Here is a 27,057-nt window from a genome sequence, read left to right as displayed (position 1 = left end):
TAAATTGCTCTCTCCTAAGCCCATTCTGGCTTGGTGTCCTTTTTCATCAGCTTCAGTCCCAAACCACGTGTCACCTCCCTACACCCTGGACAACAGCTCACATTTAAACCAGACCCAAAACCACCTCCCAGCAGAAAAAATCGTGGCATGTGTCATTTGAGAGCAGTGCTCTATCCTGCTAGAAACCAGAGCATGCTGCCTTCTGCAGCTGAGCAGCCATCACCCTTCTGGAGCTCAGGGGCAGGACAGGAGAAAGGCAGTGGGCTCTAATGATAAATCCATTTCCAATCCACTTCCACCCTCCATATATGCATCCTAACTGCTGTATATACCCAAGACCCTGTCGTTCCCCAGGAGGGGCAGCAGCAGTTGTATTTTAATTCTCTTACAAGGCTCATGGCAACAGGGGGGGCTGGCAGTGACCTGTGAAATGCTGACACTACTGCCCAAGAGGTGAAGCTGGAAGCTGAACCTGCCCTGCTGTTGTCACTATGAGGTCCCTTTTCCCTTCTTCCATCTCTCTACTCTGTTTTTATGGCTTCCCGAAGTAAATAAGGATATATAGAATCATAGAACAGTTTGGGTTGGAAGGGACCTTCAGAGGTCATCTAGTCCAACCCCCCTGCCATGAGCAGGGACATCTGCAACTAGATCAGGTTGCTCAGAGCCCCGTCCAGCCTGGCCTGGAATGTCTCCAGGGATGGGGCATCTACCAGCTCTCTGGGCAACCTGTGCCAGTGTTTGTAAAAAATTTCTTCGTCATGTCTAGCCTGAATCTCTCCTCTTTTAGTTTAAAACCCTTACCTCTTGTCCTCTCACAATGGGCCCTGATAAAAAGTCTGCCCCCATCTTTCTTACAGGCCCCTTTATTTACATGCACCTCACCCATACCCAGTCTTTCCAGTATTTTAACGGGTGTTTGCCTCTTAACAATCCCTCTCTCCCCCCTTATCACAAGTGCTTCTGGGATGGGGCTGAGCACCCCTCCTTCACAGCAAGGCTGCTAAAATCCACTCAAGTTCTTCCAGCTCATGGATTCCACCCCAGGCCTGGGGTGTCAGCTCCTGTGGGGCTCAGGGCTTCTCCCCATGTCCCCAGCCTCGACATGGGGCTGCACCCATCCCACCCCAGGTAACCTCCCACAGCACGGGCTCAGCCCTGGGTGCAGTGCAGGGGTGGTTCTCCCTCTCCACCTGCCATTTTCTTTATCTTTGCATGTACACCTGGCACCAACAGGGTGTTGTCTCCTCCTCCACTCCAGCCTTTTTCCCAAAGACCAAATATGTCCTGCTTTCCCCTTTTTGAAGGAATGCTGTTGTTTTCCTGGAAGGAGGCTGCCCTGGGGCCCGCACTGCTGCCTTGCCAGCAGCCTCCTCCCTGGCACCCTGTGCCTTCCTCCATGGGGCCCCGCAGGCAGCAGCCCTGCGCTGAGCTTGCTTGAACTTGAGCTTCAGCTTTAACTTGTCCAGGCACCACCTGCATCCCTCCTTCCTCTGCTGTCAGCATCACCACAAAGGAAGCAGTCAGTGCTGGTTGGCTTTGACCTGCCCCAGAGGTAAATCGTCACCCTCACCAGCCTTAACCCTGTGCTGGACCACTGAACTCCCAACCGGAGTGCTTCTCCCTCTGCCTGGTTCCCACACTGGCTAAAGCAGCCATGGAAGATGAAGCTTCCCTACCACCCTTATCTGTTGGCCCCATCTCAGCCATCACTGAATTGTTGGGCCATGAGTCTCTGCTACAGATCCAGACACAACAGCTCCGACCGAGGTAGGCTCAGGCTTAAAAGCCCTCTCTCTTCCCAGCCCTCTATGCCACAGATCAGGGCAGCAACCCATGATGAGCACCCTCTCCCCCATCATCTCAGTCGAACCCTTCCATCTTCCGTCTCCTAATCAATAAATGTATTTGTAGCCAGAACATCACCAGCTGTGGAGTCCCTAATCCTTGCTCACCCTTGTTCCATGAATCTGCTATACTATGCTGAACTGAGCCAAGCTGTGCTTATTTAAGCAACATGATTTTAATACTACTTTAAAAGTCCTTCCAACTAGAAAGGTGCGGATTCAGGACACTTCATCTTTATTATCTACCATACAAATTCAGGAAGTCTGGGGAATTTTCTGTCACTAGATATTTCTCACTTTCCTAGTGACCTTTCTCTAAATACTTCACATATAGCTGCCACCACCACTATTTCTGAAATGTAGCCACTGGTAGGACTTCACTTCTCCAAAAGAGCAGAGAGAGACTGGTTCCAAGTTAAGTACCTGAAGGAAACCTTCAAAATCAAATGCTCTGTTGAATATAGTGAATAAATAAACTTCAGAAAACATGCAACTATTTCTTCTCCTCGTTTATGGGATCCCTTTGTTGTCACACTCCTCCAGGACAGTTCTCAGATCCACACTTCAGTAGCAAATGTTGCTATTTATTTCTAATTCCCTCATCTTTAATTGAACTTTTTACTATTTTTCTTTTAAACACCCATTTGTATCTCTGGTTTTATCCATCCCCTAATAATGCCTGTTTTTCTATTAGTCTGTACCTTCCAAAAATTCTTGCAAGAAATGCCATGTCTTTGTGCATTTTCGTCCTTTTACACGTTGATCTTTAATTTGCCTGCTACAATAATGTGTAGCAACAAGCAAACCAGGACCACTTGCAGCTGTGGAGCTCAAGGCTCCCAAGACTCAGGTTGCTTGGAAAGCGAGTCAGTCCCCTCCCTTCAGCTTAGGGCTCCACCTCCCCCCGCCCTGCCCCATTGCTAACGCTTCCAAATACCCAGAGATCACAGATGTTCCGCCTGCATCCCGTGCTTCGTAACTTAAGAAGCAAAGTGCTTCGTAATAACTACAATTGATAAAATATTAACTTGTGCTTTTTTAATAAAATGAAACAAAAGCATTCTAAAATCATAGCAGCTTATAGATCAGAACTGTCCATCGGTTAGGAGCATAGTGTAATTAAGAAGTACGAAAACTGCAAAATATTGAAGCCCTGCAGCAATTCAAACCCACAGCAAAACCTTCAGGCAGAGTGAGCAATACCGCCTGGTGCTCTAATGATTTGGTCTCCTTGTTAATTGGTGAAATAGAAATTTTCGACCTTGGTAACGGCATATCCTCTTTTACAAAGGGGAGGAAAGGTGCAAAGCCCTTCTGATAGCGCCCAGTAGCTCCTTCCCTAGTTAGCAATGTTCTTTTACGGCACTGAGAAACAAGGACTTTTTGTTTACCATTAGTTGAGGTAAGTTATCTTGTTTTTATTTGGGTTTAAGACTACTGTAAAGGAGTAGCTTTTCAGGTGCAGCATGGTTTGTCGAGATTACAACATTTATGACTGCATAAAATACATAAGTAAAAATTATGATTTGTAGAGTTTGTTATCGAGAGCTGAGACTTACATCTTTACAGAACTGCAAATACTGGCTTCCTAACTGCTAGTTGATAATTTTGCTGGCAAGAGCATTTGTTATACATTACTTTAATCACTATACCCTTTTGTCCGACTCTTGTAAGAATTAGCAAGAAAGTAATTTAGAACTATGGTTAAACTGTTTTAACAGCATTAGACAAGCTGTACTGATTCTTCATTAAAACACCCTTCATTTGAAGCTACAAATGTAAAAGGCGATTCTTTTTGTTCAAAAGAAACTATTAGCATGGTCTGTGCCTTTAACACTTCACATTGATTACAGAAAATTTAACAATGCAAACACTACCATACCCCCACTAATGAGAAATTATGAGAAACTGATGCAGAGCCTTCTGCATCAGTCAACTTTGATCGATAAGAGAGCTATCAATTTTGAAATTTAGATTTAATGCATTTTCAAGAAGCTAATGAGAAAGGAGCAACTTAAAATAAATACCATCATTAAAACTGCAAACTGTTACAATGATATATTATAAACTTGTCCTAAATAAACCTAGTGCTTCAAAAATTTACCAGTGAATTCGTATTACAAAATATGTGAAAATACAATAGGATACCACAAAACAACGTCCGTTTCTGGGGTCAACGACGCCAAGGTGATTCGGTCTTAACTTTTAAAATTGTTAATAGAAGATATTGTATCATAGAAGTTGCAATTTGGTTGAATCCTAGAGAATATCCCCACCCAAACTCAAATTCACCTTTTTCATTTCTCCTCTAAAACCAGTGCCAAACCTCCTGTCAAAGCTGGTATTTTCTTGCAGAGCTTTAAAGTTTAGCCATTACTTATTTTCTACTACTACATTTTGGCAGCAACTATTTATTGGTCTGTTATTGCAAAAAGTGCAATTTAACAATAAACCAGTCTGAAGGTCATTTTATGTCTTGAGGATACATACCATATATTTCTTTAAAAATAATCATACTTTTGTAAGCAATACTTTACAGTAGACACCTCAAATCTACCATAGATGTAAAACTTAAAATGAGAAAAATTTAGTCTCTAAATCTTTATACACATATTTATATTCGAGTTCCTATATATATTATATATATACACAAGCACAAGAGTATATATAAAATATATATAATCAGATTCAAAAAAAACCAAAAAACTGGGCACTGTACATAAAATCTTTTTAAAACTCAAACAATAGAAAAACTTTAAACATTAAACAATTTTAATAAAAGTTTCTGTACAATGCTAAGCAGTTTTATTTACATATAGAAAATGTAATAGGAGTAGTGTTTGAAATTACAGAACTCCTTAAAATTTCAATGGCAGGTAATCTGGAAAAAATAACAGCATTCCATTCACAAATATTTTCAAGCAATAAATATGTATTTATAAATAGTGTAAATTTACATCAAGATTAGAAACAAAAATCACAAATCTGAAGTTTATTCCTTAGTCTATGTGCAACCCATTTATCTTTGTGACTTGGCTGTTAATTGTTTTAAATTTTATTTAGGAACCAAAAGTGTAACCGTCATGGTTTCAAAACAAGACAGAAAAACGTAAAAGCAGTAAAAAAATTTATATCACCTAACTCTTCACATTAAAAAAAAAAAAAAGTTGCCCAAAGAAAGACTTAAAATTTCTAACTACCTTACAAAGAAATGACCAGCTAAGCTAGTACTTTTTCCAAGGGAAATTCTGAAGGGGAACAATGGATGAAACCAACTCATCAGCCCAGAAACAGAGAAATACAAAAGAGGTGGTCTTCAAGTCAGTAGTCTGTATAACGTTGCCAGTTTTGTCAGATATATACAAAACATGGAATTATTTTTTTGAAGTACAGCTGGATGAGCTTTATTTGTTTTGAGTTCTGGAGTAGGAGGCAGTGCTCTCTCCTGTCCAGTTGGTTGACACTCCGCACTTGGAAGGTTGCATAGACACAGCTTTCAGCCAGCAGCCTTACGGGATAGCTACAAAAATCAGTGGTGCAGAACTGGGTCACTTCCTGAATATCAGAAAAGTTTTCATTTAATGTCCATGAAAAAATGTCAAGATGAGGAGGATGGCAATGGAGGAGCCTGAAAAAGAAAACATTAAATTACCTTTTCTACAAGGGTGTAAAACTCAGTCGTTTAACCAAGACCTGCACAAATTGTAACTGCGAGAGTTTAAAGTCACACGCACTACTGTTTTAACACTTTAGGACTCTTTCAAGTGGATACTGGCATTTTTTTTTCCAACTTGCTCAAATACAACGCATATTTTGTGACTACTCTGCATTAGGATTCTGCCTATACTGCAGACTGGAGTATGCTGTGGGGATGTCTGTGTTAATACAATGTGAGCTGCCAAAACAAGTCCCGTTGTGGCAGCAAAGAGCTCCATGCGGGCTCAGCATAGGTGCATCTTAATATACTCTAAAACAGGGATTCTCAACCTGTTTACCAGTGGGGAGGATTGTCCCTTTATGGCTCTCCAAATGCCTTGCCAGCTTCTTTTCTTTTCCCCTCTATCTAAACAATATCGTATAAGCCTGATGGTAGGGTATCTGTGGAAAGCACCTCAAGTTCTCTGACATGGGGACAAAGTTCATGTGGGTTTTGTTTGGTTTGGTTTTTTTGTGTGTGTGCCTCAAGAGTGAAGTAAGCTAGGTGTCTTGTTCCTGCCTGCTTTCAGGAGACAAGGCCTAGAAGACATCCAACTATTTCCCAACATTGCACTTCGTGGCATTACCATCAAAATACCCCATCTCTGACTGCATTTCTGTATCATCTCTTCCTGCTCATCAGTCCTGCCCTGATATAGAACCCCTCCAAGAAGCTCCTCACAGTCTTTAAAGACACTTTAAATCATACCATAGTATGCACCTATAAAACACTAACACTAGCTGATCCCCATGTTTGCTCCCAATACTTTACCCCAAACACAAGAGTCTCTCTGTTGGGCCTGTTGCACTTCTGCCATCTGAGATTATCTTCTTCCTGTGACTTGCAACAAAGCTCAACTTTTCTCTTAGATCTGAGATATGTTATTTTTAGGCTATGAATCTTCTCGATCGAGACTGTATCCCCTTTAAAAGAACTGAATGTGCGCACTGATTTCACAAGAGAACAATTATTAATGCCCTTTAGGGCTGCAGGTATGGGCTTTGGTGGAGGAGGGAGCTACTCACAGGTTGAGAATCCTTGTTCTAGGGACAATATCATCAGTGTTACCTATATAATGTTAAAAACACAGACAACAAAATACCCCTCCCTCCCTCTTTTCCATACAGAAACTTTCTTGCCCATTTCCACTCAACTGGATGACATATCTGAGAACAGGTGTTTATTTATAAGCTTTTCTATAACAGACCATCACTTCGAAATTGCAGTATTTCACAAACTATAACGACAATGGGCTCCTAGAAGTATGAACTGAAGTTCAACCACCTCAGGCTCTGTAGAACCAATGAAGAGAATTAAATTCAGAGGACGTGATCCTGCACTCTTGACAGCCTCTACTGCTGAACCTTGAGGCCTTTGCTCAAAAGGTCATGACTTATCATGCTAGCATTACAAGAAATAGTTGTCTAAACATACATTTTCTGCAGCACCTGGAAAAGAATCAAAAGGCACAGCCATTTCTGGGCTGTTATGTTTAATTCAACATGAAATTCTCATAACACTTTGTCCGATGTTTTGTCTTTGACAGAAAGGCAAGGCTTATAAATAAATCCAGCATCGCTTTCATTGTGATTACAAACAAGCCATCTTTGCCTGAAACAATGAAACCTGGGTGAAATGTTAGGACAGTTGTGCTGACACAGTTCAAAGCAGGAGGCTGCCATATATAGCACAAAGCTATAATGGCAAAGAGGCTTTTTGCTTTAAATTGAAATGCAAAGGAGGCCCCAAGCCAAAAGACAGAACTGTTTGAGAGCATCCACTTGCTAAGCAGAAGGACAGTGCTGATTTGGGAGGGGATGGGTGGGGAAGGGGAAGGAAGGAGTCTGAGTGCGTAGGATGCTCTGCTGCTATACTGACTTCATACCACAACCAATGTATTAGAGATGCTCTTGAACCTGGTGCTAGTTTCTCCAAGCTTCACTGTCCTGATTCTTCCCATCTCCATCTGATCCAGTTATGGTCTTCAGGTGATCTCTATTGGATTTTTAAAGCCACAACTTTATGAATTGTAACATCATACTTTTCCTGAAAACTCAGTGGTTATGTTCTGCAGTAAGTTACTGTACTATTTCACATAATTCTGACTCTTCAGCATTTTGTTCTGTAAATATCACACACAACCCATACCTCCATTTGAATCAAAGTCCATGGTACTCACACAATGGAGTACCAAGACAGCCTACAACTGCTTTACAAATAATGTATTTATGCACCCATTTATTAATTTGACTTACTAATGTAAATTGATCATAGACTTGCATCAAGTCCTCCATTTTGTACTGTTCTAGCACCACAAAATTTTCCAGGTTCGTGCTTATCTTTCTTGCACAGTCTTGGCAATGTACAACATAGGTCTTTCGAGAATTGCTCTCACTAGTGACAAAAAGCAGATCAAAGACTTCCACCTATTAGATAGGAAACAGAAAGTCAGCTGTTACAATTTCATTTTTAAAAAAGTTAAACCATGAAAACTGTATTTTCTTTAAGATTTACACCTTTACACTGTGCATGCAAAGAGAAAAATTAGATTTGTTCAGGGAAAAATCTATCCTCCTAAGGCTCAGGTGGAGAAGTGAAATATTGTAAAACCACTAATACTACACTCAGGACGTCTGCATGAACAGCTCTCTGGGAAAGCTTATGGTCAATATTGACAAAGCAGGATTTATGCTCTGAACAGAGGTTACTCAGCAAGGTGGGAATTTATAACAATTATACCCAATTTTCCTTTTTAAAATTTGTCTGAAAAAGAAGTTTGTGATTTATTTCCTTATTACTCAATCACATGCCCACGCTGCCCAAGAGGCTCAGTCAGAAGTAAATTGAAACTGATTTTCAGGGGGCAGGAAAATTTTATTTTCTATTAAGCTTCATGAAAACGATTATAAATGCTTTAAAGGAACTATTAACAGAAAGTAGAATCAAACATTTCAGCAAAAAGGTATGCCCTGTGTAGAAAATGGACTTAAATTCTCTCTCTTTTGGGGCTGTTGTTGACTTCTTAAACGAAGACAGATACACCTTCAAAATGAAGCTCAGTAGATCAAATTATATGCAGGAAGGGATGACAACTTTTTATAATAACTGAGAATTGAAAATCGACCTAGTGAATAACAACACTGTAGAAGTATTGTGGAAGAGACTGCAGCAAAATACAGCCTACGTGTAGAAAAACAGCTTGTTAAGCTCTTTGAAGACAGTACCGCATCACATACATGTGCTTATAACACACTGCAGATGCTGCAACGTAAAAGCAAAATTAAAAATAGCAACAACAACAAAGGATGGGAAAACATTTAAATAAATATTATAGTAGTACACAAGCCCAATGCATGTTTTTACTGACCTCACAAATGCTACAGTAATGAGCTGGCTCGTCCTTTGCTCGCCCATGCCAGACAATCTCTTTTCCTGCAGCAATTAGAGCTTCCCTCAGTGTCTGACACTGTTTGAGAGTTCTTAACAGGCAGTACCTGCAACCAAAACCAGTTGCATATTCAGTTCAATGTTCCATTTTATAGCGAGATTAAAGTAGGCTTTAGTTTCTTCCAAGACCCTGTACGTGAACTTCCTCTTCCTCTGGGATTTCAGAAACAGCTGGCTAATAGGAATCACCAGACCCATGACTTACGTAGAAGTTTGACCACATGCTTATGGACCTCTGTGTAGATTAGTTCCATTTCAGTACTGCCCCTTGCTCTGCAAACAGGCTGGATCTTTCATTTTTGACTGGAATGCATCAACGCTCTTTTAAGTGCCATAAAACAATGTGTTTTCAAAAGCAATTACTATATTTTATTTTGAGCTATGAACTTATCACCAAAAAGTTAGTTTGAACTGCCAGGTTCAAAATAACTGTTTACATTTTGTGTAAACAACTGCAGCCTGTCCAAAGACCTGTTTTAACTGACATCCTACTCTGTTACTTTCCTCAACACTACTGAACTTCCAGTTATCCAAAGTCAGGAAACCCAAGTTCTGACATGAATCATTATGCACACAGTGGAAATGAAATCTATCAACAAGTGTCTTCTTCAGTGTAAAAGTAAAAATAATAGACAGGTAAGTATTAGAAAAGTCCCTTCACAGGAAAAGATGGATAAAATAAAATTTACACTGATTTTATGAAGAAAAGAACTGCTTAAATGTCAAATTTAAATCAACAATTCCCTGTCACAATTCTGTAAAGCATAAAAAAATATTTTTATCTTCACCATTTTATACAGTTCTCTTCTGTACTAGAAAAATCTAACTTGTCTTCTAGCATTGTACAAGCTACATGCATTCTCTAAAAAAAGCTGGCAAAGTAGGTTGCCAGATTCTAAATTACAACGTTATTTACAATAACTTTTAGCTCTCAGCTATCCTATTAATTTGAGCTGCAGCCTTTGCAGCCTTTAATTTTCTCCTCCACAGGGTGGTTATGTTACATGCTCATTAGATGCAGAAGGAGGATTGAAAAAATGTAAGGGAAAAATAAACGTTGGACAGAAAACAAAGTGCTCAGGAGTTCTATCAAAATGTTTTCAATTTGATCCTTCTCCCATTTTAAAGCCTTAAACATGTAATACATACGGGTTTTTTTGTTGTTGTTGTAGTTTGGTTTTTGGTTTTTTGTGTTGTGTTTTTTTTTTTTTTTTTTTTTTTTTAATATTTCTTTAATGTGTTTCCAAGTAGTTAATAGACTCTTAGGCTTACTTTTAGATACTTTCCTCTTGATGTTTTACACTCAGACTGTTCATCTTCACTAAAAAAAAAAAGTTTATGGCTTCATTAATATTCTCACTGTAGGAATAGCGCAAAACTGAAAGCGTGTTTCTATGTTAAATATTGTCTTTTCATACATTGTATTTCAAGAAAATTAAACAGGTCATTTAGCTGTAACTCCTTCGACACTTTCAAAGTTTGATGTTAACTGGACTTATGATGCTACAGCCAACCATATGCAATAGATCATGTATTAATTCACCTGAATTTCAGGCTAACGCAGACATGCTTCTGACAAGTTCAGTAACTTTGGCATAGCATTCTTTTATGCAATACAGCATAAAAAGCTACTGTTCTCTTCTGCTGTTACCTAGAAAAATCTTTGAGGATGCCAAAGAGCAACTGGAAGCACACTTGCGCGCTTGCACCATTGTTCTTCACTCTTGACTTAGTTTCCAAAGTGTTATTTTGAAATAATTTTCTAGTGTTAACAGTTGTGGAGAAAAAATTGCCCAAAATGAAACCCACATGTAACACCGCTACAGTGTTTGCCAAATTTGCAACCAGAACTGAAAACAATAGCTGAAAGGTGAGTTCCATCTCCTTGGATAAAATTCGGATCCTGGTAGTGCCACTTGAAAATGTAAATGCTAACTATTTTATGCTGTCAAAGAATGGGAGAAAGCATATGAAGTATCACTTTGAAAATGCACCACAACTTCTTGAAGTATGGGAAGCCTAAAGAAAGCCAAAAAAGGTGTCTAGCAGAGTCACAATGTATAAGTTAAACAGTGTCAGCTTTTAATATTGTAGGCCTGCTTTTATTCTTGTGAGAATTCAGTTCAAAGAAAATCTGGACTATCTCTCTCTCTCAAATTCTTTACAGGTATGGCAGAGTATGAGTACATGACGTCCAGTCAAATTAAAATATTTAACAGAAGATTTTAAAATGGACATAATCCTGATTTATTCTAGAAAGGCAGTGTTTGAATATTTAGATATTCAGTAAAACCTTTTGAAGTGCAGAGACCATCCCAATGGCAATGCAAAACTGACCTCTTTGTATCTTTCAGTAATATATCTTCCCCACTGATACCAAAATGTGTTTTATCTGGCTTCATGGTTTTGTGCAAAATCATTTCTCCCATGTCATCTTCTTTTACACTTCTGAAACTATTTTTGTAAAATAACTTAGTATTTCAGTTACTTTGGAATTAATTTTTTAAGCCTGTATTACTATATTCCCACTACCTCTAAAATTCTTCTCTTCTTCAGATGCATTTGTAGAAGTCCTTCTAGCTTCCATCTAAGAGGTTTGAGGTTAATTTTTCTTTTCGCGAGGGCTGCGCTCCCTCAGTCAATTTTTAAATCATTCTCCCTGTGTTCCTGCTCATGATTCTACTGTTAATATCAAATCTTTAAAAAACATTTTACAAGAAGGTTCCAGTTTTTACTCTGTCTCTTTTATCTAGCAAGACAGCACTGAGTTGCACATTAGCTAAAAATAAGGAAACCAGATTTCTTCCAAAAGCAAACTTTCCTTCTATTATTTTTTTCCCTACTGCTATTTTATTTCTTGTTATCATTAATCTGTTTCCCAATATTTATATGTATGCTTAAATTTTAGTTTATTGCCTCTACAGTGGTTACTCTCACGTAACATATTTGTTTTTCTAATTGGAACTACTTTTTATTGTTTTCTAAGGGCTATTCTTTTCTACTATTCTGATACCTAAGAAACCCCAGACAGAGAAGTCAAACTACCTAAACATTTCAGGTCTTCCATGCGCAATTTTAGATATAGACCTGCATTTTGGCAAAATTGTAACAGCTGTGTACATTTTTTTTCCTGACGACAAAGAGTCAGCTAGTTAAGTTGGAAATCAACCAGCTGTGTCAGAAATCACTATTTCTGAAGTGTTTGTATACATGTGCATAAACACACATATGTGCATACTCCACAGTCAGTGGAGCTATAGACAACAACATGCTCCTGGAAATCTTTACTCTTTCACTGTTATTATTGCTACCATTTTTCCTTGAATCTAGCCCTAGGCATTTCTAAGAGCATTACTCTCCTGTGCTCCCGGATCAGAATATAACTACGGACAGAATGCATTTTCAATGTCAGATGCAATGCAATTTACTTCACTTCATGGAGAATGCAAACCCAGCTCCTTCAGGTGTGTCACTACTGCCTGAATAGCTCACTGGCATATTTTATAGGAAACATTTCGAAACGTTTTCTTGACTTTGCCACCAAAAGAGCATTTGAACCGTACATCCTCCCGATTGTAAAAGAATATCAGTGTTGACCATCTGACCAGTTAAGTTTTAGTAGTGTTCTTCACAGCCCTCCAGTAATATATCAAACACTGTTATGCACATAATGCAGCACTGTGATCTAATTTAAATAATACTTTTTTATTATTTATACTACTCTATGTAATATACATCAACACTTTGCTATATAATCTAAGTGAAATGTCTGTATTTTGTACATGATAAAATCCAAGAGCAGTGGACAAGCACTGCTTGCCAGGTGGTGCTATTTTCCTGCAGACAAGGAGTCCAGAAGAAAATTATGCAACTGCTTTCCTATCTAGAGGAGATTCATGAAGGTTTCTGCATTTTCAGTGTGCAAGATCACATCATAGACTGTTTATTCTGGTGACACCCATTTCTAGCGCTATCATACAACAGAAGTGACCACAAGGAAGAGTTAACTCAGGTTACTGCTACTAGCTGTTACAAACCAGAGCTCATCTGTGCACACAGAACAGAGCTTGGGATGTGGCTGACAACTACCTTGGATGTAGGGCTTAATCCAAGAAAACTGGAAGTGGTTTTAGCAGACTGGAAAAAGCAAACGCATGCAAGACCAAAGTTTCTATCTGCTCCTCAGCATCTCTGTTTATTTGTAACGTACACCTAAATTTTAGGTCTCTTACAAGAAGAAACTCAACTGCTGTCAGCCAGCAAGACAATAGGAAACATCCATTTCATCCTTTGTGTTTTTTCACAACAGTCTAAGAGATTCTCTTGGAGAAGGATGCTATACTCAGTCATGTTTTTCTCCCTTTAGGCTAAAGCATGGCAAAACCCCCCAAACTTGTGCAAACACAAAATACAGGTGCCAAAGTATCGAAATAATATTTTGCCAAAAACATTCCAGAACTGTTTCAAGCTTGTGAAATAAGGTGGGGGGTTGTTTTGTTTTTTCCTCTCTCCCACACCCTGCTTCTTTTTCTCTATTTCTCGTTTCTAACTATTCAGTTTCTCCTCTCCCTTTTATGACAGCTAGCATCCTATGAACAGTAATAGTTTAATATTAAATTCATACTGTAAAAAGATGTCTCACTCAGATGTCATCAATAAATCCTAGTAGAGGGGAAAAAATATTTTCTTTGCTTTTTTTTTGCAAGTTAACTTACTAATTTTTTAAAGGTCCATTTCAAGGCAAATTATAGAAGGATTCAATGCTTGTGGATCCAGTGTGCTGACCAGATTAACAAGTGCTCAAGCTAGAACTCCTTTGTTAGGCTTAAAGAAAACAGAGTGCTGCTACCTGAGTACTCTCATGATGAGTAAAGTCCTTTGGAGTTCATTTCCCCACTTCCTTTAGGACAAACCAAAGATACACACTGAAAAGTCCATTCAACCTAGGCATAATGATGCTGCAATACGATTTATATTTGTTTGAAGTTGCAATCTTCAAACAAAATTAATAAAAGGTGCTCTGAGCCCGGAACATTCCTGCATTTTGGCATATGCATATGAAAAATACCACTAAACTCAGCTATCATTTTACATATCAATTAATTCATTGTTCAGAAGAGCAAGCAAAGGGAAGGAGATTTTCAAATTCCTACTGGCCTTTATTTAAAACATTTATACTGGATCTCCAAATGACAGTGTGTGAGCAATAACTAGAGGTTCTAGAAATGTAAAATTAACTTTGCTGCAAAAATGACTAAACATTTTAATTCTAATATTTGGGTTGATAACCTAATTTTGTTATTTCTTATGGTATGTATTCTGAGCAGTTTTTGTCATCTAAGTCAACTGCTTCTGTAAACTGCTCTATTAAGTCCATGGCATATTGAACAAAAAGGTCAATCAGATCATTCTAAAGCTACAACACAACAACATCAACTACAACGTAATGAAATTGATGATATCTATAAATGAAATGCTGAAAAACAGAATAGAAAATAATTCTGGCTTGATTCTCAGAGACAGAAAAATCTTACAAAAGCTTACTTATAAATCAACTATTGTTTTATGCTTGAAGCAGAAATGGGTATAGTAAATGTTCAAATAAGTAAAACTTACTTTATCATTTCAAAAAGCTTTGGATCTGAGACTTTGATATTTCGGGCCATATTCCACGAAAGATGAACCATGGGCACTATGGACTTTACGCTCTGCAGTTTATTCCACTCGTACCGTTCCACTGCCAATTTATATTGACAGGCTATAAAAAAAAAAAACCAAACAACCAAAATTACAGAAGCAATTAGTCAAGTTTAGAAATAAAAATCAACAGGATAATCAAAATGTATACCTTTTAGGGCTACATTAAACTTCATTTGCAATGATCCAGTCACTGCAACTACATTTGAATTCTATAAAATTTCTTTTAAAAAATATATTTATGATGCTAGATGAACACACAATACCACAGCAGCAATGACTACCTGTGAAAATAAGTTACTAATGAGTGTTTGATTTCTATGGTGAACTGAGAGCAATATTTCAAAGTGTTACCTAAACATTTTTGAAATATTTCAGATTTAAAAAATATGTATATCTAAATTGGAAATGTCTGCATCTCACTCTATTCACTCTTTATCGTAATTTTACAATGCTATGGTGTATAATTTGTCTTCAAAAGAAGACTGCACCTTTTGAGATTTGTTGCAGTGAGTCAGACTTTTTCATTAAGCAGCCTACTCACCCTGCCCTTTTTAAAAAAATGTTTTACAAAATTCAGTGCGACTGAATATGTGAGCTCTGTATCAGTCAATCATACAGTCCTGGAGATATACAATTTATTGCACCATTACGAAATAAAGACACACCTTAAACTATTCAAGAAAATGGGAGGTTTTTGGAAGTACAATCTCTTCAAATGCTTGACAGAATCATTTTAGCTGTGAAATTTCCTTCCATTCTCACACCTAAAAACTTTCCAAGACCATGCTTCAAAACTGAAGCTTCTAGAGCAGTAGGTCTGAAAAAGCTTACTGTTCCTTTATGAACAAAATTTTACAACTGTTCGCATTTGCTGATGCTTTCACTAAAGAGCAATTAGTATCCATTGTCCTGAAAAAGTTAGATTGGTCAAGTCCTTAACTCATACACCAGCTATAACGTGGTCTGCTGGGTAGAACAAATTTTGGGAGAAAAAGTTAAGAAATGGCCTAAAAGACAGAGTGTATAGATTCATCTAAACATTTTATTCTGATAGTATTTGCTACACAATCATAATTTTTACAGGTCCATTAAATGAAGAAATGCAAATACTCCAATTCTTGCTGCTTTCTCTTCCTCTTACCAATGGCATTATTTAAAGCTTCAACACGTTTTAAAATACAGTATATCTATTTTTCTTTAATCTAGTAAAGCATGGTAAATTAGTAAGAAATGGCAGGTTCTGAGGCAAATGTAGTATAACATTACCTAATTATGTAGATCAGCACAGGCGGTACTCAACCTTACCTGTAAGAGGGCCAACATTCCATGCAATGTTGTTGCACCAACCGATAGCCTGAACCCAATGAACAGTGCCAGCATTTATCCACACTAAATCCCCTGGTCTTTGAATAAACCTGTAAACTGGGACGTTAGCTTCATATAAATCTTCCAAGTTTGGCCACCAAGATCCCATTAGGAAATTCATATTATTCCTGAAACAACAGGAAAAATAAAGTCTTCAGCAATTATCAGCAGACATATTAGTCGTTGATACTTCAATGAAATTACCTGTAAAAACTGATCACCACAATAAATGCTTTCTGCATCTCATCAGTGACCCAGGAGGACTAATCAAAAGAAAAGTTTCTTCTATAAAATTCCTAATCCTATATCCACATTTCACATCCTACAATACATTAAAACACCTAACCATCTAGCTGCCCATGTGAAGTCAGTTTATGGCTTCCAGTTGTGTTCAATTTTCCTTTTAGTTTCCCAGTATCTTATTAACAGGCATAGAAATCCTTGGTCAGATCTAGCATGACACTGGTGTCAAATACTGCTTTTTTAACCAGTGACTGATTTTATCTACAGGGCACACCAGCTCTTAAGAATGTTTTCTGTTTTGAACAAAGCCAACCAGGTACTCGTACTGTCAGTGTATATACATGAAGCTTGTCCATGCAACAAGCAACTTGTTGGCACCATCTCAACTGTGATCCACACATCTATGCTATATTCAGGCAAGAAATGTTGACCCTCCTGAGAAGCATGAAAAAAGACCTCCACACGGATTTCCTAAGCACAAACTCTTCCACTATGGATATGCAAAATACTTCTCTCCCAATTTTATACTGTTTTTATACTGCATGAGAGAGCATTTGCAATTCACAGTTTGCAAAGATAATTCAGTGCCTCTGTGAGGCACTCTGCCAAGATCTTAGTTTCTCAGTCACCCTCAAGAGGACAGTGCCATGGGAGTAAAAGGCATGTCATCATCAGAGATGTCGCAATTGCATCAGTGGAATTACAATTTTGATAGATGAAATAAGAACAGTTGTCAGTAGGTGGGCAGAAAATACAGAGTACAGAGACACTGAGATGCATCTGCAGAGCTCTGGAAAAGTTCTGAAGAAAAGTCAAGAGCTTAGCTCAGTTTTAAGAAAAAAAACTCCCATTAAAAAAAAATCTCCCATAAAATAAGCTTCAGAAGCTACTGCCTGAACACTTGCACCATTAGAAGACAAAATTGCTCTTCTTTTTTTTTTGTTTTGTAGGTGGAGGGGAGTGCTTCTGCATGTGTGTGTGCTTTGTTTTTAAAGCATCCACTCTACACAAAGCACAGCACAGAAACCCAAGTCTTAGAGCTGGCTGCGTATTTCCCCAACGGTCAGCGCACCTTAGCTTGTTCCAGCAAGCTACAAACATGCAAATGTATGCAAAGTATGCCATGACACCTCCTGGCATCTGAGTAAACTAAGCTCTCCCTCTAGATGCACCAAGAAGCCATGCCAAAATACCAATGACTCTGTACTTGCTTGTGTATAACATGTACATTAACCATAATAAAGATTTTTGAATCATGAACCTAGATGAGCATTTGCGACTACTAATCTCTCACTTCTTGTATTGCCTTTATTCCTGTATTCCAAAAAACATATAATTGACCTGACGTTAATTTTTGAAAGCAAAGCTATCACAGGCAATCCAAGTTTCTGCACATTGTACAAATGCACTGTTTTGCATTTTGACTTACAAGACTTTTCTGACTACATGGAACCCATAAAATAACTTCCTCTTAAAATACCCTCAGTAATTTCCCCCTTTAGGTCTGAGAAGGACACAGAGAACTTAATAAAAAAACAGTAGGCCCAGCTTACTTTTCACAGAAGTCATTCATGACACCCCAATAGCTTTCAGGGACAACGAACCATTCGCAGTCACCTGGACCAATATTTATATTTACTGAACAAAAGTTGTTATTTTCTTGATGACCTGCAATTTAGAGAAAAATAAACACACTTTATGTAAGGCTGATCTATCAAAACAACAGTACAAAAATGCAAAGTTAGTGAAAAATCTAAATCACAGTTAAACTATGTACAGATTTCTATATGATACTTACATGCTATTTAGGTGCTTTATGGTGTTAAGAAATATAATTAAGCTACCAATGATATGAGAATTCTGCTTTTGTTAGTTTGTGGACAATGAAAAGCTGGAACTACCAGTCTTGTTAATCTGACCAATACTTCAGCAGTTCCCTTTTTGTAGAAATAAATGGTTCAAGATGCTAAAGCTTAGATTTTGTGTTTTATGACTAGCTCTTGCCAGTCTCAGTCAGAAGCAAAACTTCATTACTTCAGGCACTGAATAGACAAGTAGTAACAAAATATGTCCCAAAGGAGCTTTCAAAATCAATGTATAAATGTCAGTGTTTTATCTTCTTTTGACAGCTGGAAAACTGAGCCATAATACCTAATGGAATTTTCTGAAGTTGTATTTCAGAAAAAACAGACCCTGAAATTTAGTCCAGATCCCTCAAGTCTCAGTCCAGTGCCCTAACACAGCACTATGCATTATGGAGGGTTGACTCCTATCCTCAGAATCTAAAAAGTAAAAGCATACTGATTTCTATGATTGCACAATACCTACTTTGGAAGCCTATAAAAAAAACTTTCAAGGCATGTAAAATACAAATACTGTCAAAGTATACAAACCCATCCACTTTTTTCCCTTAAATAATCCAGTATTGCATGCAATCAGTTAGTATGGTAATTACCTAAATTACCCAGCACTGCAGAAATGCAGAAATTTCCACTACAAAGTAATTCAGTACTTCATACATGCAGAGTTCAGTTAAACAAGAAATTAAAAAAATACTCAACATGCACGATTTCATCATGTTTAGGCATACTGAATACATGGAAAATCTGCAGTGGAGTTAAATCAATACCACAGCAGTAGAACCTGATTTTTTTCATACAAAGAGATTATACTCACCTGGTGTTCTGCTTCCTGGAACCTTCATGTACAACTGCACTGTGTTCATGCCCAAGATGGTATGACCAACATGGCTTAGAAGATTTCCTGCTGATACCACACGTACAAAAGCAGGAAGTTTTGTCAGTTCATGAAGTTGCAACTTCCACCTGCAGCAAAATAGCAAATTGACAAACTGTGAATCCCTAAAACTCTCAGAAGAGTTTGAGTAACATAAACATTTTCAAAAAATTGTTAGCATAGGAGAAGAACGAGCAGACAACCAACTTAGCATCTCTTAAGTGGCAAGCTGAGACAATGCAATACTCTTACTTGACAGTTACAGAAATTTAAATGACAATTGCACATAAGGGTGAGCTAAAAGCCAGGGTGACCAGACTCACTCTTGCATTTAGCCAGTCTGCTGATATACTGCCAGAAAATTCTGCTTGCAATTTACACCTCAGTGCACATCTTCTCCAACTGAAAACAGAGCTGTGCTCTCCTCACACTCTAAGCCAGTCAGAAACTGTCAACCACGCTTTCAAGAGCCAAACGATATGATCACAGAATCACAGAATGTTAGGGATTGGGAGGGACCTCAAAAGATCATCTAGTCCAATCCCTCTGCCAGAGCAGGAACACCTAGGTGAGGTTACACAGGAAGGCATCCAGGCAGGTTTTGAACGTCTCCAGAGAAGGAGAATCCACAACCTCCCTGGGCATCCTGTTCCAGTGTTCCGTCACCCTCACTGAGAAGAAGTTTCTTCTCAAATTTAAGTGGAAGCTCTTGTGTTCCAGCCTGAACCCATTACCCCTTGTCTTACTGTTGGTTGTCACCGAGAAGAGCCTGGCTCCATCCTCGTGATACCCACCCTTTATATATTTATAAACATTAATGAGGTCTCCCCTCAGTCTCCTCTTCTCCAAGCTAAAGAGACCCAGCTCCCTCAGCCTTTCCTCATAAGGGAGATGCTCCACTCCCTTAATCATCTTTGTGGCCCTGCGCTGGACTCTCTCCAGCAGTTCCCTGTCCTTCTTGAACTGAGGGACCCAGAACTGGACACAATATTCCAGATGAGGTCTCACCAGGGCAGAGTAGAGGGGAAGGAGAACCTCTCTCGACCTACTAACCACCCCCCTTCTAATACACCCCAGGATGCCATTGGCCTTCTTGGCCACAAGGGCACAGTGCTGGCTCATGGTCATCCTGCTGTCCACCAGGACCCCCAGGTCCCTTTCCCCTACACTGCTCTCTAATAGGTCATTCCCCAACCTATACTGGAACCTGGGGTTGTTCCTGCCCAGATGTAAGACTTTACATTTTCCCTTGTTATATTTCATTAAATTTTTCCCCGCCCAACTCTCCAGCCTGTCCAGGTCTCGCTGGATGGCAGCACAGCCCTCTGGAGTGTCAGCCACTCCTCCCAGCTTGGTGTCATCAGCAAACTTGCTGACAGTACACTCAACTCCCTCATCCAAGTCGTTGATGAATATATTCAGTAATACTGGCCCCAGAACTGACCCTTGAGGCACTCCACTAGATACAGGCCTCCAGCCAGACTCCGCCCCACTGACCACGACTCTCTGGCTTCTTTCCTTCAGCCAGTTTGCGGTCCACCTCACTACCCGATTGTCCAGTCCACACTTCTTCAGTTTTGCTGTGAGGATGCTGTGGGAGACGGTGTCAAATGCTTTGCTGAAGTCAAGGTAGACCACATCCACTGCTCTGCCATCATCTATCCACCTTGTTACATCTTCATAAAAGGCTATGAGGTTGGTCAAGCGCAACTTCCCCTTGGTGAAGCCATGTTGACTGCCCCTGATGACTCTTGATATGCCTTAAGATGGCACCAACGATAAGGTGTTCCATCACTTTCCCAGGGATGGAGATGAGGCTGACCGGTCTATAGTTGCCCGGGTCCTCCTTCTTGCCCTTTTTGAAGACCGGAGTGACATTTGCTTTCCTCCAGTCCTCAAGCACCTCTCCCGTTTCCCAAGACTTGGCAAAGATGATGGAGAGTGGTCCAGCAATGACCTCAGCCAGCTCCCTCAGCACCCGCGGGTGCATCCCATCTGGACCCATGGATTTATGGATGTCCAGATTGCTTAACTGGTCCCTAACCCAGTCCTCATCAACTGAGGCAAACTCCTCCATTGCCCTGCCTTCCTCTGGGGCCTCAGGGGTACGGGGCTCCTCAGGACAGCCTCCGGCAGAGTAGACAAAGAAGGCATTCAGTAACTCTGCCTTCTCTGTATCTTCTGTCACCAGGGCACCCACCCCATTCATCAGTGGGCCTACATTGCCTCTGGTGTTAGTTTTATCTGCCATGTATTTGAAGAAGCTCTTTCTGTTGTCCTTGATCCCTCTCGCCAGGTTTAACTCTAAGGAGGCCTTAGCTTTCCTAGTTGCCTCCCTACATCCTCTGACAACAGCCTTATATTCTTCCCAAGTGGCCAGCCCCTCCTTCCATGATTTGTAAACTCTCCTCTTCCACTTGAGTTTGCCCAGCAGTTCCCTGTTTAACCACGCAGGTCTCCTGGCTCCCCTCCTTGACTTCCTACATGTCAGGATGCACTGATCTTGAGCTTGGTAGAAGCAGTCCCTGAATGTTAACCAACTATCTTGGGCCCCTTTACCTTCAAGCAGCCTTGCCCATGGGATTTCCCCCAGCAATTGTTTGAAAAGGCCAAAGTTTGCCCTGCTGAAGTCCAGGGTTGCAATTCTGCTTGATGCTACAACATATATCAGGCTGACTGACTAAACATATTCTAGCGCATGCACAAAATTCCTGTGACCAAGAATGAAGTTAACTACCTGCATACACCACAGAAAAATCCCAGAACTTATGTGTGAAGCCCTCTAATGTCACCCAGGTATCTGTGTTACTCTTTCAATTTTAAAATATTTCCAAACATAATCACAAATCCAACAGGCTAGTTGAGGGGAAAGATAGTTTTGTAGCAAAAGCTGACACCACAGATCAGAAGATCTGGGATCCTACAAGAACTATTTGAAGCATCAAAATCCAATTCCCTACGAGTCTCAGGTTAGTTATGCTTACGTTAATTTAAAGTCTCTCTTCCAATGGTTTGCTTTAAGTACTAGTTTATTAGCAACAAGTTTGTATCTACAGGTGGAATTTTCTTTAGAAAAAACATCAATATTTAAAATTTTATAACAATCTCTAATCACATACATATGTACACACATCGATCTTTCAGTGACTATATCACAAAAACCCTCAGTATCTTAAGTGGGCTTTATCCCCCAGTTTCAAATGCCATAACCTTTTCTTGTGCTCTAATGACTGAAGTAGATCAGAAATTTGGTACTGCAGCTGCCGAGACTGACAGCCTACACCTGCTGGATCTTTCATGGAAATATATACTAACTAGAGATTGAACCAAATAAAAAAAATATTACTGGACAAAAAAACCCCACTTGCTTTCAGAGTATTTCTAACACTTTCTGATGTTCTTCTGAGCTAACTTAATCTACTGGCAGAAGAACAAGTAGCCTAAACAATACTCAATTTATTCCTTTTTCTGAGGTTCTGGGAGCGGTATCATGGCTTAACCAAAGGTAAGCATTGGTCTGGTCTTTAGTATATATTTTGAACCCTGTTTCGGGATAAAGCAGCAAGAGCTACGAAAAAGTGGAAACGGAAAGGATGACAGTAGGAACAAAAGGAAACAAAACCCAAGTAACAGAAATCCAGACAAACAAAAAAAGAAAAAGTCTTCAATCTTACAATTTCTGTGCAAAGACTGAAAACTTGGTATTGTCAGAAGTTGTAAGCAAACGATTTAAAGCCTCAGAATCAAACAAAGGGAATGTATTAGAAGAAGGACTAGAAAATACAGTTTCTGATGGATGTTTAAGTTAATTTCTGGAAAAATAAAGATCCTGGAAAGAAAAGCTTGAAAATATATTTTAGCCTGAGATGGACTCATAACAACAATTTAAAGACCAAAGGTAACAATTTCATTGTGGAAATGGGGTGTGCAACTGAACCGGGTTTATCAACAGACTGACTGATGTCTGAGAAGAAAACATTGGTTTTCCAGAAGGAGTCTCATACAGTAGAATATCACTGTGAGCAGGAGAAACTGTAATTAACTTACTTTTTGTCATCTGACAGGTCAATGTTGGTCCCAAACTTGATTGTTTTAAAAGGTCCTCTTCTCCTCCTCCCAGAGCTGAAAGTATAAAAAAATTACAATAGATGAATATGAAAATGGGAATGATGTAGAAAACCACATAAAACTAGAGAATTATCACATTTATACCACACTTACTTATCAGAAGATGTGGATTCATTATCTGAGTGGTCCTTGTGGTGACTCTTCTTCTCATTTTCCTCCTACAAAATGCAATTGCGGAAATTTTTTTTATATGTATAAATATACATAAAAGTAAGATTATATATCATCTATATAGTATAAAGTGATAACTTTCACAGAGATAGGTACATTTGTTTCAAGATGCTGGTTAAGTCTTTAAAATATCTGTATCTAAGATTTTACGTGAATATTACTGTTACAAAAATTTGAGAAGTCATTACTCAAAAGCCATTGCAATTAACTCTGCATGACTATAAATTCAGTGTAGCTCAGGCCAGGACAACAGACAATGTCTACACTGTAAACATTTCTGCTAGTCTACAGTACAGGTGCAAATGAGTATGTTGCTTCTGTCATTATGCAGGTGAACTGGAACCCAATCTTAAGGAATACTATTAACTTTTTCAGACTAGAACATTCACATTCCTTCAAAGTCAGACAGGTCTCTTGATAAGAAACTGGGATGAGTAACATTTCTAAAATTCATTTTAGAAAATACATTGTATAAAATCTTTTAAATTTTTCATAGCCATATGCTATTTTAGCAGTCGCAGACGAGTCAAAAAAATCTAACCAATATTAAATGATGTAATTTGATCTTTTTAGCAGAGTGTCCTCAAACCCCTGTTCTAAAGATTTATTTTTTGGCAAGTATAGGGACATAGAACGAAAAAGAATACGACAAAAAGGAGGAAAGAACTGCCTGGAGACTATCCAAAGATTGCTGGCTTTGAATGGGTTTGTTGTTAAATCTCAAAGTGCCCTATGTACCTGAGAAAGTCTTATTCATCCTTTGAATGAAGGACAAAGAGAAACAAAAAGGAACCCAGTGATGATGGATTTATCAAATACCGCAAGGCATGTTAGAAAAGTAATGTAATAGTTGTTAGAGGAAAAAGGAGAAAAAAACATCACTTAGGGCAGGCCAAGAGGATTGTGTCTGTAGAAAGAAGAAACAAAGCTTTCATTTGAACACCATGAAAAGTCACCTAAGGACAAGTCAAAGCAGTGTTAAGCAAAGGAAACACGTACACTTAAACCAGTGTCTTTCTGATTCCCAAGGGAAAAATGAAAACCATCATTGTGAAAATTATTTTATATACTGCATTTTTACTACCAACTTGTAACAGAGGAAAAAAAACCCAACAGAGAATCCTTCAGTTCACTTCTTGGTGCAAATCCAAAGCTGAAGCTTTCCTGCTGACAAGCTGGTACGTGATCAATTACGTACATTATTAAACATATGTGTGTGTGTGTATATATATATATATAAAAATAAAATGTTCCAGTGAAGTAATGTTCTCCAACCCCTCTGGAATGATATACAAGAACACAATGCTGGTGCAACTGTTCAGGCGGCACCAGAAACTTCATGTGGTATCTACTTAAGTTTATTACCACTGCAGAGGAACAAAATCCCATTTATGTCCCAAGCTCCTGATGACTTCAGTGCTCCCCACTTCCCAATGGTACCCCTGTTGCTTTGCCTCATCCTGTATCAGTCTTGCTCTAAAATCTTGCGACTACCTTTCCTTCTCTTTTCTTCAGCTACCACTTAATTTCTCCATTTCTAATCCTTTCCTCTAATGCACAAAGTTTAAATTTAGAATCTCTCTTTCCTTTCTTACTGAACCCATCCTTGTTTCTGTGTAACGGCAGTGAAAACTGGAATAGTCAATTCCCCATGTTGGTGTTTTCCCTATTTTCTAAGTAGCAACTGGTCAATAATATCTTTCTGTACTCGTTCTGCCTTAGCCTAATCTTTTTGTAACACCAGATAATGTAAGACTCCAAGAAGTGCTCACGGCTGATTCCATGGATGTGGTCATTACTTCAGCAAAAATATTAAAAAGTAATACCAATAAAATAACATTTCAAATATTTCACTCTGTCACATATGTCTAACAACTTCTAAACTAATTACATGCTGTGACATTTGGAACCCAACAAAAGACAAAACTTCTAATAAGGCACATTCATGTTAATTCAGAATACTATGAAGAATAAAGAAATCTGATTTCAAACCATGTCTGAAATTAGAAGCAATAAGCTAAAAAAAAGCATCTGAGGTTCTAAATATTTTCATATGCATTTTGACATTATTATATGCAAGCTTAGGCTAACAAGCTTTTAAAGTATGTAACAGCCAGGAGAACATTAAGCATTTGGGAGGAACACTCTATATGCTCTTTGACTCTCTACTCAAAAGAGATTTTGTAAATCTACCTGTGCTCTTCATGCTAATGGAAATGTCTCCTTTTCCTTAACAGCTTCCGCTTGTTTTCAACAGCCATTATTAATTGGTACCAGAGTTAGTACACACTTTGTAAATGACAACTTAAATAATAACTACAGACTTACCCTTAAAGACTCCTGGAATGAGGAGGCTTGGTACTGTGCATATTTAGCAATTGTGGTATGAGATCTACTGCTTTCACAACGCCAGATTTTCTTTGTTCCAGTGGGGTCCCAGTTTTCATCTGCTGGCTGCAGTAATTGTGTCCTCACTTCTACTATGTGTTCATTATTTGCTTCTACCAATGTCTTAGTAGAGAAGAGTCCTAGATCTAATAAATAGGAATAAAATTCATGAATGACAGTTATAATATAATAAAAAGCTTCAAGATGATGAATATTTAAAGTTGTCTAAAGGTTTAAACTAAAGCATTTTTCCCCCCTCAGCCTTCATGACACAGCCCACCTTTAGGTTAAAAATCAACATTCACGATGAACACTCAAAATGCTTTTCTGCACGCAACAGAAGCAGCTTGGAAAAAACTCAGCCGCCACTGTATGGACTATATTCCAAGAAACATTCTACATGCCTTGTGTAAACAACTCTGCAAATAGTGCTTAAATTTATTACCAATGAAGTGTTTTTCAGACCAGAGTTTTATGAATGCACTTCCATTGTACATTTCCTACCAGCAATTACATTTTTCTATCCACAAAGTCCAAAATATTGTACACAGTCAGATTATGGATCATTAAATCTAAGCACAAAGACGTGTAGCCATAGTTTTCATTGGAAAAAAGTCTATCTGTAAGCTTCTGTATCCACAGTTCAGCTTCTCTCTGTGCTCAACAAAATCTGCTAGGTTGTTTTTTTTTTTTTGAGATTATCATGATTTGAAACAGTGAACTGAGAAATGGCACATTATGATGATTACTTGGAATATACAAGTAATACAGTATTACAAAAGTAAAATATCCACTTTTAAAGAACTGAGAGACTTCTCTTCGAAAAACACAGACTTTTTTTTTCCCAAAGTGAAAAGAAAATAAATTAAACTTACCTAATTTGAGCGCTCCAGCAAGGCCACGTATTACAGTAACAGGGTTGTTTGGATTCGTACAAAATTGATGTAAAGGTGGAAAGAAAGCATCTCGTTTATTTTCCAACTGTAAAATTATAACGCAATATTAGTTGTCAGATAATTTAAACTCCTTATTTGTAAAATAAGAAAGAATAATTAAAAAAAAAAGAGAAACAACAGAAAGAAAGCAGGAGTTTTCTCCATTTCCCTGCACTGTGGGGAATGAACAACTATATCATACAACCCTTTTCACATTAAAAGCTGGGTTCACTCCTGAAATTAATTTGTTACTGCAATTTATTTCTTGGCATGACTTATTCTCAGGTTGCTCTGGCTTTTGTAACTCACGTTCCTGAAGTTTATTTCTTTATCTGACAGTAGCCTTGTACATTCCCCAAGTTCACAGAATTCTCTGAAGAGCAAGACAATATACTAACTT

At 38.5% G+C, this 27,057-nt stretch overlaps 1 protein-coding gene across 15 annotated transcripts in view; it reads right to left on the bottom strand.

The window, feature by feature from the left end:
- Positions 1-4,667: 4,667 nt before the first annotated feature.
- Positions 4,668-27,057, bottom strand: part of KDM6A (lysine demethylase 6A) — a 162,556-nt gene continuing 140,166 nt past the window's right edge. For 6 of the 15 annotated variants that reach the window (XM_065654441.1, XM_065654473.1, XM_065654524.1 and 3 more), the window contains 12 exons: positions 26,598-26,703; positions 25,663-25,868; positions 23,257-23,321; positions 23,083-23,157; positions 18,976-19,124; positions 17,853-17,967; positions 15,997-16,184; positions 14,608-14,749; positions 8,912-9,038; positions 7,800-7,970; positions 7,461-7,539; positions 4,669-5,475 (listed from right to left, as the gene is read on the bottom strand). In XM_065654441.1, coding sequence (XP_065510513.1) covers positions 7,483-7,539; positions 7,800-7,970; positions 8,912-9,038; positions 14,608-14,749; positions 15,997-16,184; positions 17,853-17,967; positions 18,976-19,124; positions 23,083-23,157; positions 23,257-23,321; positions 25,663-25,868; positions 26,598-26,703 — 1,401 coding nt within the window. In that variant the 3' untranslated portion in view covers positions 4,669-5,475; positions 7,461-7,482. Of the gene's footprint in view, positions 5,476-7,460; positions 7,540-7,561; positions 7,971-8,911; positions 9,039-14,607; positions 14,750-15,996; positions 16,185-17,852; positions 17,968-18,975; positions 19,125-23,082; positions 23,158-23,256; positions 23,322-25,662; positions 25,869-26,597; positions 26,704-27,057 lie in introns of those variants that run through there. The other 9 variants (XM_065654531.1, XM_065654464.1, XM_065654516.1 and 6 more) reach the window with 4 other exon arrangements.

The sequence above is a fragment of the Caloenas nicobarica genome, chromosome 1 (genome assembly GCF_036013445.1).
Source record: "Caloenas nicobarica isolate bCalNic1 chromosome 1, bCalNic1.hap1, whole genome shotgun sequence".
Taxonomy (NCBI): Eukaryota; Metazoa; Chordata; class Aves; order Columbiformes; family Columbidae; genus Caloenas; species Caloenas nicobarica.
The sequence above is the reverse complement of the archived record's forward strand: the minus strand, read 5'-3'. Positions and strand labels throughout refer to the sequence as shown.